Here is a 13777-nt window from a genome sequence, read left to right as displayed (position 1 = left end):
TTAATTGCTGCTTCAATGTGCTATAAAGGACATCTAGAAATAAACAGTGTGAGAGAAAAAGTGGCACGATCCAGTATTTCTACCTACGCTCTGAGTTTTACTGAAAGATAACCATCAGCCCAGCTATAAGCCACTGTTGCTCAATCTTCCTTATGCCTATTGAACTGTAACCTCGTTCTATTCCATAGCCAATACAGATCAGCTAAGAGTGGATTTGGATATTCTTCAATACTCTTTATATGGAGAAAAATATTTTCTGTTAAATTACTAACTTCAAATAGGAGACCAAATTAGATGGGTAATTTTAGTAAAATATAGTTTAAAATTGTAAGGATAGAAAGAGCAGGAAACCTAACTTTAGATCAAGACTGAAATGTAGTCATTCATTAAACTCCACAACTCATGTCAACCTTTTACACAGCCAGAAAGCCAAGAAGTAGAATGCAAGATTACAAAGAAATTTTCTAGAGAGAAGCATGCAAAATAGCATGCACTGTTACTCATCACAGCACTTCTGCTAGCATATGTGTATTTGAACAACAAATCAAGTCACTCATGGGGTAAACAGTCAAACTGCACAGCATTTAAAGGCAGATGCTGGAACTGCTTCTAGGAGGTAAAGGAAAACTTTCTGACAATCAAATGCAGCTGTTTCAGTGTGCACTGTGAACCTAAACTAATGCTTGGTATTATTTGAAAGCAGCCATGGATAGTGTTACATTGAACAGTAAATGAAACAGTGTTTGCTATTCTGAATCAAATTACTGGTTTGTCAAGTTCAGCCACTGGCCATGGCCAATAATTTGATGGTGCAAAAGGCAACTCTCTAGACCTTCATGAGCATAATATACCTAAGCCAAACATGCAATGGCAAAACGGAGGGGGAAGAGGGATGGGATTCTTCCTGACCACTATAAGCAATATCTTACCATGAAAGACAGATTTGATTACTTTTATCACAGCTAGTATAACTGCACAAACTGATCAAAATTCTCAACACCAATGTAGAACTTTATAGGCTTGATTCAGTCTAGAGATGCTTCAGTTTCCTCTACATATCCCAGGGCACTGAGCCACTGGCAGCAAACTGTCTGCCTGGATTGATCCACAATGATTCAAAGACACCCACAAGCCATACTCTGCCAGGACCTGGAGCCAAACGGAGTGTAGCAGCTGCTCTCTGAGAAATCCTGAGAGAGAAGCTGAATCATGAATGGTGTTTCAGGAATTAACTATTGCTACCTTTCCTATGGAAAGAGAGGGACAAATCCTCTCTGTGGTTCAGGTACAAATGTAACCCTACGTAACTAAAGTACAGTGCAAAATAACCTACAGAAGGAAAGACAGGTAAGTAGTGCAATCGCCATTATACAGATATAGAAACAGATGGATAGACTATTAAACTAGGCTTAAAAATCAGCTGTGTCTTATCTATGGGTCTGTGTATTATGCTACGGCTGCTGCTGTAGCTGGGCACCTCTCTGTGATTTCCACTCCAGCAGGGGGCTTTCAGCAGAGAGACTTCCTGCTGGGGGAGGCATTCAGCAGGAAGTCTTTCAGTTGAAATCTCCCTGCTGGTAGATAAGGAAATGGGGCTGAGGGAGAGACAGGTGCATCTTATCTTTATAATAGAATGATTTTTACGAAGGGCAAAGCCTACACGTAGCCAATATTTGGCTGAAGAAGACAATTTTGATGAAGTTAAACAGAAAAGGAAGAAAAGTAGAGGGTACAATAATAGTTACATTATGTTTGGATTTTTTTTTTTTTTTGGTCTTGATATTACCATGGAAAGTCCCCAACCACAATGTGTCATTTGTTTTCAAGTGTTAGTATATAAAAGTATGAGACCAGGAAAATTCAAGAGACATTTAGAAAAGAAACACCTGGAATGTAAAGGACGGCTATAACTTTTTCCTTTGGAAACAAGATTAAAGCAGCAAAAAACGTAATTTCTAAAGAAGCAACTATCCCTCAAAAAGCCTTAGAAGCATCTTATGCTATGGCTATGTGAATTGCAAAACACAAAGAAGCACACGCCATTGGTGAGACCTTGCTACTTCCAGCAGCAATAGATGTTCACAAAATAACATAGGCACTGAAAAGCATTCCTATGTCAAACCATACCACCCATCAATGCATTGATGACCAGGCAGAAAACATCCAGGACCAGCTGACAGAACAAGTTGAAAAAAGTTAGTATTTTGCATTGCCGCTTGATGAATCCAGACATAGCCAAATTGGCTCAGCTTCTGTGTTATGTGAGATTTGTCAAAGCAAGTACAATAGCTGAAAAACTTTTATTTTGCAAAGAAATCCCAACCCAAGGAAGGAAAGAAATACTCAAGATCATCAATATATTCAGAGTAGATGAACATTTTAACCAGGCTGTGTGTGTAGGGCTGTGCACAGTTGGGGCAGCAGCCATGACCAAAGAACAGTAACACTGAGCGTGAGTAAATAAAGTGGTACCAGCACCAATTTGGACATGGCAGCATGATTCATCACCAAACATTGGTATCAAGAAAGTTGCAATCTGAACTACATGAAGCCCTCAACATTATTATTAAAATTGTTAATTTTATAAAATCTCAGACAAGGAAGTCATATTGTTTTAGTGTGCTGTGCGAAGAAATAGGCTCTTACCACACACAGCTTCCATTTCACAGTGAAGTCAGGTGGATGTCATGTGAGAAATGTTACAATGAGTCTTTGAACTGCATGAATTCAGAATTTTCCTCTTTGGGAAAACAGACCTTACAGATTACGTGTGTAATGTGGAGTTCTTGACTACGTTAGTTTACACGAAGGCTGTACTTGGCAAACTGACTGCACTGAATCTAACACTTCAAGAGAAGAATGCAAATACACTAGATATGAAAGAGAAAATCAGAGGATTCATGATGAAGCTTTGTCTGTGGAGACCCCACACTGGAAAGGGAGTTACTGATCTGTTTCTAGTGTTATCAGACTTTTCAAAAGAACAGCGTGATATTGATCAAAACATTATTACAGACCAAATATTTGAATTTATTTGTCTGGATTGTATTCCCCTTTTGGTGAATATTTTTCTGGAGTTGAACATGAGTCACCAGACACCAACTGGCTTCAAAACCTGTTCTCAGAAACGATGGATTCAACCGTAAGCATCTCAGATCAAGAAAATGCTGAAGTTTTCAAATCTAACAAACAAGGAATGCAGGATCTCTGTTGAAGGAGAGGATGAAATACTCAGTGATGAAACTAAGAAAGTGTTGCTTCTATTCATTCCCAGTTATCTCAGTGTCAGGGTTTTCAACAATGATTTCTGTGAAAACTAAACACAGAAATCTTTTAAACTTGGAAAATGACATGTGTCTGGTGTTATCAGAGATTCAACCAAACACTGCACAACTATGCAGTTTGAAACATACCCATTATCATCACTAAAATCTTAGGCATATCCAAACATGCCAAAAATCCATATTTTTTGGCAAAGTATAGTTTTAAAAATCCAGATCAGATTATATAAACAAACGATACGTAGTTGAATAAAGTCGCAAAACCATCCAAACTCTAGTGCCCCTCTTGAATCTCGTGTCCGAATTCTTGAATCATGGAATCATAGCAATGTAGGGCTGGAAGGGACCTTGAGAGGTCATCAAGTCCAAATGCCCATGCTGAGGCAGGACCAAGTAAACCTAGAACATCCAGGACAGATCCTTTTCCAACCTGTTCTTAAAAACCTCCAATGATTGGGGATTCCACAACCTCCCTTGGAAGCCAGTTCTAGAGCTTACCTACCTTTAGAGTTACAAAGTTTTTCCTAATATCTAACCTAAATCTCCTTTGCTGCAGATTAAGCCATTACTTCTTATCCTACCTCCAGTGGACATGGAGAACAATCGATACCAGCCCTTAACATATCTGAAGACTGTTATCAGGTCCTCCCTCAGACTTCTTTTCTCAAAACTAAATATTGTTAGTGTACAGGTCTGTTAGCCTGGGATAAAATTTTGGGTTTGAAACTCTTATATCTTATACTAATATGTGTAAACAAAGGACAAAGACACTGTGATGTTGCTTCTGCCTAGTCACATGGATTTGTTAGTACAATGGGGAAAGATAAGAGCAGTTAAAGTGTTACTGGAGAGCACACTTTAAGATTGCCTCAACCCCTATCTCACGGCAAAGTCAAGCAACCAGGGTCAGGAGGGGCAAAGGGGCTTGGGGAGAAAGTATAAAACATTACAGACCACAGCACAACCTCACTCCTTGCACCGCCCCTGGCATACAAAAGGAGTGGGACCGTAAGCATGCATTGAAGGTATACTTTGGCCTGCTAAGCAGAAAGTGGGGAAAGGGGGAATGGGAAATGAGAATGGGGACATGGGGTAAAGACTCTGCGGCACAGGAGCTGGGAAGGGGGACATGGGGTAAATGCTCTGTGGTGTCAGAGCTGGGAATGGAACACTGGGAAACAGACTTGGCCGGTATGTAGACCTATGGATATGTTTGCTTGGAACTAACCCCAATAAACATCGCATTGCCTGCACTTCGGACTTCTGGTCTTCTGCTTTCTGTCTGCATGACAAGAACCAGGGGAAGGAGTGAAGGGAAAGCCCTCTAACATCTTGGTGCCATGACTCAGATGTATCACACTGGACAGGTGAGTAGCAGCCAGTAAGTCCCCTTCCCCAACAGTCCATGCAGCTGCTTGGAGGGGGTATGGAGGGTTCTCATGACGGTAGTTGCAGGTCCTTGCAAGCTGGGATAACAGCCTTTTTGGATAAGTGGCTATGGAAAAATCGGGCCCATTCCAGGTGTGGGGATCAACCTGAGATGAGATTAAAAAGGAAATGGGGAGAGTGTTAGGGGACCGAGAGGGATAGGGGCTGGCTGAGGAGCTCACCCTCCTTGCTAAATGGGTAGCAGAATGAGGTCCATGCCCATGTGGACAGGATGTCTTCCATGGAAAGGAGGCACTTAAGTCCGCTTGTAAGAGGTTTGAAGTAAAGGTAGCATTATGGGAGGCTGCCAGTAATCTTTCAAGTTTGGTGCTATTCCAGCAAAGACAACTGGAGAACTGTAAATTAGAGTTAGGTGTCTAAAGATAATTTGGCACTACAGGGTTTGGAGTCAGAAGCAGAGTTAACAGCCCACCTTAAGAGATGGGAGCTGCAACTTGGTCCTGGGGAAGTGAAAAACGGAGAGTGAGCGGGTTAACACATGGAGTTGCTTGGAAGCAGTTAACTGCACCAGAGAAGGGCACTCCTGTAATTCACTTGGGGTACAAACAAAAGCAACAGACACTGGGGGAACAAATTCAGGGTTTGCAAGAGCGGGTAACAACCCCCACTCTTCTTCCACAGCCAAGATAAAAACCTGGGTGTAAGGGTTCCCAACTGTTTAAACTTAGGGAGCCCTACCCATTGCTCAGAGCAAACAATATTCTTTTTTCCTTCTTCTCAGTTTGCTGCTGTTAGCCTGTACTTTAAACTAACTTCACAGGGTTAATTGGTTGCTTTCCACCCCACCCCTCTCTCTCACACTTCTGTTTTTCTGAAGTATTAGTGGAGGGTATTTTGGATACTTATATGAAATGTTATTTTTGGACAAAGCACGACAGAGATCTGCTGTATTCCATTGAAATTTTTGGAGTGGAAGATCCATGGGTGACCATGGAGACAAATGTTTTACTGCCTTTTAAAACAATCCCAAGAGGAGACCTGCACAAACGCTTTGTCTCCAATTTGAATGCTGGGGGAAGAGAATACAAATCCCTGTTAATGAGAAATTGTATCCCTAAGCTGCTTGAACTCTGAGTCTAAGATTTCTAAACATAAGCAAGGGGTCCCCAGCTGTTTAGCTTGGTTTAGCCCTAAAGGACACATAAAGCTTGCATATTACAGCAGCTACTATCATCTTTTGGAACCTAAGACTGTATTCTCATTTGTGTGTGTATGTTTACCTGTTTTAACCTCACTAAAGGCTTATTAACTAGAAAAAAGAAATGAGTTTACTATAGGACTGGCTACAAGCATTGTCTTTAGTGGGAGATCTAGGATGTACTTGACCTGAGATAAGTAACTGGTCCTTTGGGACTGGGAGTAACCTGAATATTGATATGATTTTTTGGTGCAAGGGACCATCTATCACAAAGGCAGGCTTGCCTGGGTGGCAAGACAGATCAGAGTACTCATGGTGACTGTCTGTTACTCCATGTTAAGGCTGTGATAGTGCTTGAGGAGTTCACACTTGTTATTTGGTTAGTGAAATCTAAGTATAGAACTCACAACCAGTTGGGATTTAATAAACCCAAAACTCTCAACCAGTTTTGTGCCTGTTCCTTGCCTGTTTGCCCTGAGGTTGGCATTCACGGTCGTGAGTCACTCCAGATAGCTTGACAACAAGGACTAAAGCTAATCTTGGGAATCTCAAAGGGCAACCTGCAAAATTTTGTTTTATTTCTTTAAAGGGAGTGCACTTGTACTCTTTTTTTGCTTTCTTATGTGGAAAAAAAAGCCTGAGACATTTTTTATGGGTTCTTTTATTGCCTTTTAGTAAATCTTGGAAATACAAGACAAGTCAAATCTGGCCTTCTTGCTTTTGGTAGAGATCTTCTGGGGAGGGGGTCTCAGAACAAGGTGTATGGTGAGCTTGCCTGGGCGGAGCTTTGCCAGAGGGATGGAAGTGTGGAATCTTTCCTCAACACATTTATTAGTCATTGGAGTTGAAAAAAAAACCTTCTAAACACCACGGATAAAAATCTGTTCCCCTTTCAATGCTTCATAAGATTTAAAAGGGGCACAAATGCATTTTCCCTTTTTACAGGTCACCTTTAAACTAATTACATGAATTAAGTAGTTCTTTTCAATGGTTGCAGCTGTAACTTGATACATGCACAATATAGGAATGTTGTGTAATTCATAGCTAAGAAAAACAACTGTCAGTATCAATTAAGTTATTTGTTAAACACTGACAGTACTTCAGTGATGTGCATTATCAACATCACAGCAATCGAACACATTGCAACAATCCTGTATGATGAGTAGACAGCATCAGTATTTTTAGGGGCTGAGTTTTCATACATTGTTAGGGCCAGAAGGGAATTTTATGATCTTCTAGTCCAAACTCCTGCAAAACACAGGCCAGAATTTCATCCAGTAACTCCTGCAACTGGAGGAAACTATTCTTTCTACAGTAGAGGGACATGTTTTCACTTAAATCTTGTCTGTTTAAAGTTAGGTACCTAAACATGTACTTTGCCACTTAATAACTGTCTTAAACAACTACCTGTTAATTCAGACATCAAAATATAGATTCAAATGCTTAATTTCAAACATTCAAATCTGAAAACTGGGCCCTAGATAACAGAGGCAGACGACAGCCCAAATCTGAAAATAAACCTGAGCCCTTAAGTACTGTTGCGAGGGTTAGTCTTTCAGTACACATTTTTGTGATCACTGCTAAATAGTATCAGAGGTGGAGAGTCTAGCTGCAGAATGCTTGAAAATCCAGAAAATACCATTTTGTATTTAGGTTGCACAATTAATACATGTACATGAATACATTAATATACATAAATACAGGTCATTTAGTTATATTTTCAAATATAATGGAAACAAATAATTTAATAAAATGAGAAATATGAATAAAAAACACCCAAGTGAACTGTAAATTGCATTCAAGTTCTGAAAACATCTTCCAAAATGCACCCCCCTAGGGTAAGTATCCCTCATCACTTCCCAGTGAGAAAGAAGTGACTCTCTCTTCCATTTCTAGTTAAATGCACAATAATATGATTTTTGTAATTTTCTGTTCCTGCTGCAACTTGTTCCCCGTATAAGCAAAACAAACTTTCAGGATTGCAGATGAGAAAATAAACAATAGTCAAAATAAATGTACCTGCTGATAGAAAAAATTTAGTGTTGGCTTGTCCTCCGTAAACTGATTCAGAAATCCTTTTGGTAAATATCGGATTCGCAATTCATATCTAAAAAGAAGGAAAACAGGATTACATCCATAATGCAAGGAGAATAAGTCTTCATCACTGTAGCTTTTAAAGAACAGGTTCAACGAGGACCTGCCCTGGATGGTCTAGGTATACTTGGTCCTGGCTCAGCATAGGCATCTGGACTTGATGACCTCTCAAGTCCCTTCCAGTCCTACATACGATTCTATGATTAGAATGTCAAAAAAACAAAAAAACACCAAACCTCTATAATTTGCAAGTGCTCTTAAAATTTTATTAACAAGCAATTACAATTTAAATTAATTTAATTAAATGGGAAACCATCATTTTGACAGACCAGTTATACGGAGGTTCAGAGGAAAAAGTATACCTGGCACTGTGTTTACTGGGAACCCTCACCTCATCGGGGTGGTTTGGAAGGACAGAGCTTTGGCAGTTCTTATGAGTAGGGAAGCATGAGGGGAGGGGGGGGGAGTGAGTAGTAGGTTTGAATCTCTTGCTGTAACAGATAATTATGTTTTCCTGATGGGCTTGCAGGTCTATACTGGTTCAAAGAGGCTGTTATCAGGACTGAGGTATTGACTTCACAGACCTGGATGGGCTGCCAGGCCCCGCTATAGTGCTGTAGGTAGTGGTAGCAGCTGAAGCTAAGATGATGGACTATTGATCTGAGCAAGTAACAATTACTATGTTTCTTGGTGAGCACAAGCATGAATGTTTAATGCACTGTTGGCAAAAGTGAGTAGCCAGGTGCTGTTCCAAGTGGAAATGGCAACTGGTATAGCCCATCAGGGAGCCACAACCTGTGCACTAGCCAAAGGCTCATTTTCAGCTAGAAAAGGCTCAGTCTCTTACCAAATAAAGGTGCTGCAATATCTACTCCTGGGACTATCCCAGTGGAATTGTTGGGATTTACCTATAGGAGGATTTCACAACAGATAGGTATATCCCATATTAGGGTACTGAGGTGCATGTAATAACTCAAAAATCTACATCCCACCATGACATTACCACACCATTCAATTACAGCAGGAGGTCCAGAGAGGCAGGACTATCGGTCACTTTGATTTACTGGCTATGCCAGAGTTTTAGGTCTCCCTAAAGTTCTTCTTTTGTTTATAAATAGTAAAACTGTTTGGAAACTGACTGGGTATTATTAATTATTGGTACTGCAGTGGCACCTAAAGAATCCTATCAGGTGGTCCCTACCCCTATTTAATGGTTTTTGCATAGTAACATGCTTTTGTTGTGAAATTTCATATTGCTGGTTTCAGCAGGATAGGAAAGGCTGCTTAGCAACTTACAGAAAATAATGTTAAGGATTACAAGTTAAGGCACACATACCTGACAAAGACAAAGTTATTGATTAAAATCACATTAACTTGTTTGAACATGTAATGAATCCCAACCTCACAAAAATGGCAAACAGTTATAGAATTTTGATTTGCTGTGTTGCCTATTTCTACTGTTGAATACTTTGTCTATGGTGAATAATATATATAAACGTTTTATTACACATATAAAACTATGAATTTACAATACTCAGTTATTTTTTCATGATATTTTGAGGTTCTCTTCAAAAACACAAAGTGCATGCTCAGTCTTTGGCATAAAACGAAACAAACTTAAAAAAAAAAAATCAATGAATCCTCAGAGATATAAAAAGACAGCTGCATGACACACAGCAAGATATAAACAAAAATTGTCTTTTTTTTCCCAACCAAAACATTAAGCCACCCTGTAGCATGTGTGGGCTCATGTCTGGAGAGGCAAGGTAGTGTCATCCATACCTTGTCCAAAATTAGGAAAGCTGAAGGAAGTTTATTTCTCCATTGGAAAAAGCCAAATCATCACTACGCTACACTATTGAGTCAAAAGTAGAACAAAGCAAATTTCCTGTTTAAAAAACAACTATTTTCCCTCTTTTCTCTTTGTCTTATTTTCCCCTTCTATTATATATCTTGATATATATTCAGTCTTCATCCAAATACTAGCTTTCTAGATTTTAAATTTTTTTTAGAAGTTTTTGTTTCTCTAAAAACTGCTTTTTCCACAATCTTTTATTACCTTTATTGCCCCCTCTTTTGTACTAGAAGGGAATTGTTATCCTTGTCACGTGATTTCAGCATCCTAGTGACTAAATACAACCTTAAGGAGGAGATTGAGGTTAAATCTAACTATAAAATATACCAAGAAGCATAATATAAAGGCAAAGGAGCACGTACTATAGGTTTTTCATCATGTATGTCACCAACTGCATCAGAGAAAATTAACACACTCATTATTTAACATACAATTTAATTTTAAAAGTAACTCTAATGCAAAGCCTAAAAGCTTCAGGTAGACTAGTATGGTATTTAGTTTCCATTTTATTTTGCCTTTTATTTCAACATGTAATATACTGTGGCTAAAACAGAATTAGGACAGATTTCAAACAAACAAAAAAACCCAAGATAACTTGAGCTACTGAACTCTACGTATATCTGTATTTTGATACAGACTTAATGAACCCATCTGAATCATACAACAAAAGATGGAATTAGTCAAGATAGTACTGAATTACAGAAGCATAAGGTACAAATAGGAGATGAGAAAGGCCTGTTGGGCGACAGTCTGTCCCTTTCAATGAAGAATTGTTCCCTAACCATGCCCAACATACTAGTGTCAATGGCACTTCCATCATTTCCCATGGTAGACTATTCTGTACTATAATAATTATTTATGGTCCAGAAGTCTGTGGTGATCTACATTTTACATGTTCCTTAACTTACATACAATAGTTCAAAGACATGTATGAACACCTCTCCTTCCCTGCTGTTCCTATCTTTCAAATATTTGTAAACTGCTATGTCACCCCTGAACATTTGCTAAGCAAGATACAGATATTTAGTTCTTTTAATCTTTCCTAATAAATCATTCTCTACAACCCCTTAATAATTTTTATTGCTGTTCTCTCAACTCCCTTCCAATATCTTTCTGCTAATGAGATCCCCAGAACTTCTTTAGAAATTTTCATGATTAATCTTGGGATGTCAGTTATAATGGGATTAATGGCTGCCTTTTTGCCTGGTTGAGTAATCCCACACACTCAGGAAAAAAACAGAACAGATTATTTCTTTTCCTTTAGACAAGAAAAGTGTTTCAATTTCAATCCCCATTTAACTCAAAAATCTGCTATGGTAGCACAGAAACCCCACCCATTTACAACCAAAGCCGGTTTCTCCTTCCCTTCTTTGAATGGGAACTGAAAATTCAAGTGGGTTACACACTTCATATCCCTCTGTAAATCATACAATTTAATCTATTCTTTATTGTACTTTTGTAACCTTAGGAAGCCATTACATATCTTCTTTAATGCCATAAATGTAATGTGACTAGTCCTCCAATAAAAAAATGCCTGTTCTTTCCACATCTCAACATAAGAGTTAACATTTACTGAATATTGTGAGATTCATTCTAAACCACCTCTAAGAATAACATATGACAGAGTCACTCACTAGACAATTAACTTAAAATATATTGGCTGGTTAACCATTCATCTTACATGTTTACAGATTCTATCACTCCAAAGTGTTTTAAGACACATGGCTGGTGAGACGAAGGCAGATGGGAGGCTAAGGGAGTCAGCAAGCTGAGTTTGTCAGCGAAGAAAGACTGGGAAGCAGGCTTGTGTGTCCTTCCCTCCCACTTCCTTAATTTGCAAGAACTCTACAAGGAAGAATCATCAATGGGAGAAAGCAGCATGTCGCCAACTCCACTGATAGCTCTTCCTCTGCTTGCACCTGTGCCCCCGCACTGCCAGCCAGCCATCCTGACCCTGGAGACTTCCACCAGGCCCTGGGTCTTGACTTGCTGGGAATGCAGCCTGTATGTTCCCGCTGATGAAAGCCAGGCAGGGGGAATAACTTGGGTATAAGAGCTGTTAGTTGGTGGATTCCCACAGGACACAGGTTAGAAAGCTGCAGGAGGAAGTGGCTCAACTGTGTAGCATCCAGGAGTGTGAGGACTTCATTGATAGGACACACGTGGAAACATCTGGGAAGGAGGATATTAGGTGACCACAGAAGCACCAGAGGAGGAAGGCGAACCAGCTGCTCTAGGGGGAGGAGACTGGCTGCTGGCCATCTTGGGCAGTAGACAGTGTTCCACTCCCTACCCAGGTCCCCCAATCATCAAAGTGAAGAACTGGTATACTGGCAACAGGAGGTGACAAACAGATCCCAGTGGCTGAGAAGGAGGAGCCCCTTGCCCCCAAAGCCGGGAGGCTCATGGTCATCACACCCAAGGGGGGCATAAGGTGCTAGTGTTTTAGTACTCCCCTCAGGAGGGTGGAGGAAACCATCTCCTGACCTGACCTGATGTCCCGGGGAGGTGTGCTTCCTGCCATGGCTGGGCTCTGAAGAGAGGAGGTCTGAGCGTCTTTCCCCCCCCAGCTGGGCTCTGGCAGGGGATGGGGCAGAGAAACGGAAACTGGGTTGTTGTAGGGGTTTCTTTAACTCTACTCCTGGGAGAATTTTTGTGTGTGTCTGTATTGTTACAGATATACTTCCTGACAGGTATTTTGCAATAAATTACCAAAATAATTGAAACTGGTATGATTATGATTATATAGTCTTATTTTGACAAATAAAATATGCAGAATTTTAAAATACGGTGCAAGGAATTTTTATTTTTTTGGAATAAGAAATATCCAAAACACAATACCTAGTAGTAACTGGCAACTTTAACTATCCAGACTGTTTGAAGAGTAGTATGGCAAAATACAAAATTTCCAATAAGTTATTAAAATGTACTGGTGACAACTTTATTTCAGAAAGTGGAGGGGGGGACAGTCATTTTAGATTTAATTCTGAACATCAGGGTGGAGTCAGTAGCAAATCTGAAGGTGGAAGGCAATTTGGATTAAAGTGATCATGCTTCATGATAGATTTCATGATTCTAACAAAAGAAGGCATGAGAGCAGCAGAAAAAGGACAATGGACTTCGAAACTTTAAACTCAGAGAACTGGTAGGTAAGGTCCCCTGGGAAGAAAATCTAAAAGAAAAAGGAGTTCAGGAGAGTTGGCAGTTTCTCAAGAACACAATATTAAAAGCACAACTGCAAACTGTCCCCATGTGAAGAAAAGATGGGAAGAATGATTAGAGGCCAATATATTCCATCAGGAATTCTTTAATGATTTGAAAATCCAAATGGAATCCTATAAAAATGGAAACATGGACAAATTGATACGGTGTACAAAAAAACAGCGCAAATGTGTAGAGACAAATACAGAAAGGCTAAGGTAAAAATGCGTTACACTTAGCACATGACATAAAAGGCAGTCAGAGGAGGTTTGTTAAATACATTAGGAGCAAGAGAAAGATGAAGGAAAGTGTAGGTCTGCCACATAACAGGGAAGGAGAACTAATAACTAACAACATCAAAAATGTTGAGGTGTTTAATGTCTATTTTGCTTCAGTCTTTACTAAAAAGGGTTGATGATGACCAGATACTCAACACAATAGATAATAACAACAAGGCAGAAGGAATGCAAGCCAAAATTGGGAAAGAACAGGTTAAAGAAAATTTAGATAAGTTATACGAATTCAAGATGGTAGGGCTTGATGCAATTCATTCTAGGGTACTTAACGAACTAGCTGAAGCCATCTCAGAACCATTAGCAATTATCTTTGAGAACTCATGAAGGATGGATGCAGTCCCAGAGGACTGGAGAAGGGCAAGCATAGTATTAGCTTTAAAAAGTGGAACAAACAGGACCTGGATAACTACAGACCATCATCCTAACTTCGATACCTGGAAAGAGACTGGAACAAATTATTCAA

General features: G+C 39.6%; 1 protein-coding gene across 4 annotated transcripts in view; it reads right to left on the bottom strand.

Moving 5' to 3' along the window:
• PTK2 (protein tyrosine kinase 2) overlaps nt 1-13777 on the bottom strand; it is a 349972-nt gene that overhangs the window by 175073 nt on the left and 161122 nt on the right. For all 4 annotated transcript variants that reach the window (XM_054017938.1, XM_054017937.1, XM_054017936.1 and 1 more), the window contains one exon: nt 7888-7975. In XM_054017938.1, the coding sequence (XP_053873913.1) occupies nt 7888-7975 (88 nt within the window). The remainder of the gene's footprint in view (nt 1-7887; nt 7976-13777) is intronic.

This window comes from Malaclemys terrapin, chromosome 2, assembly GCF_027887155.1.
Source record: "Malaclemys terrapin pileata isolate rMalTer1 chromosome 2, rMalTer1.hap1, whole genome shotgun sequence".
NCBI classification, from domain to species: Eukaryota; Metazoa; Chordata; order Testudines; family Emydidae; genus Malaclemys; species Malaclemys terrapin.
This window is presented reverse-complemented; position numbering and strand designations above follow the sequence as displayed.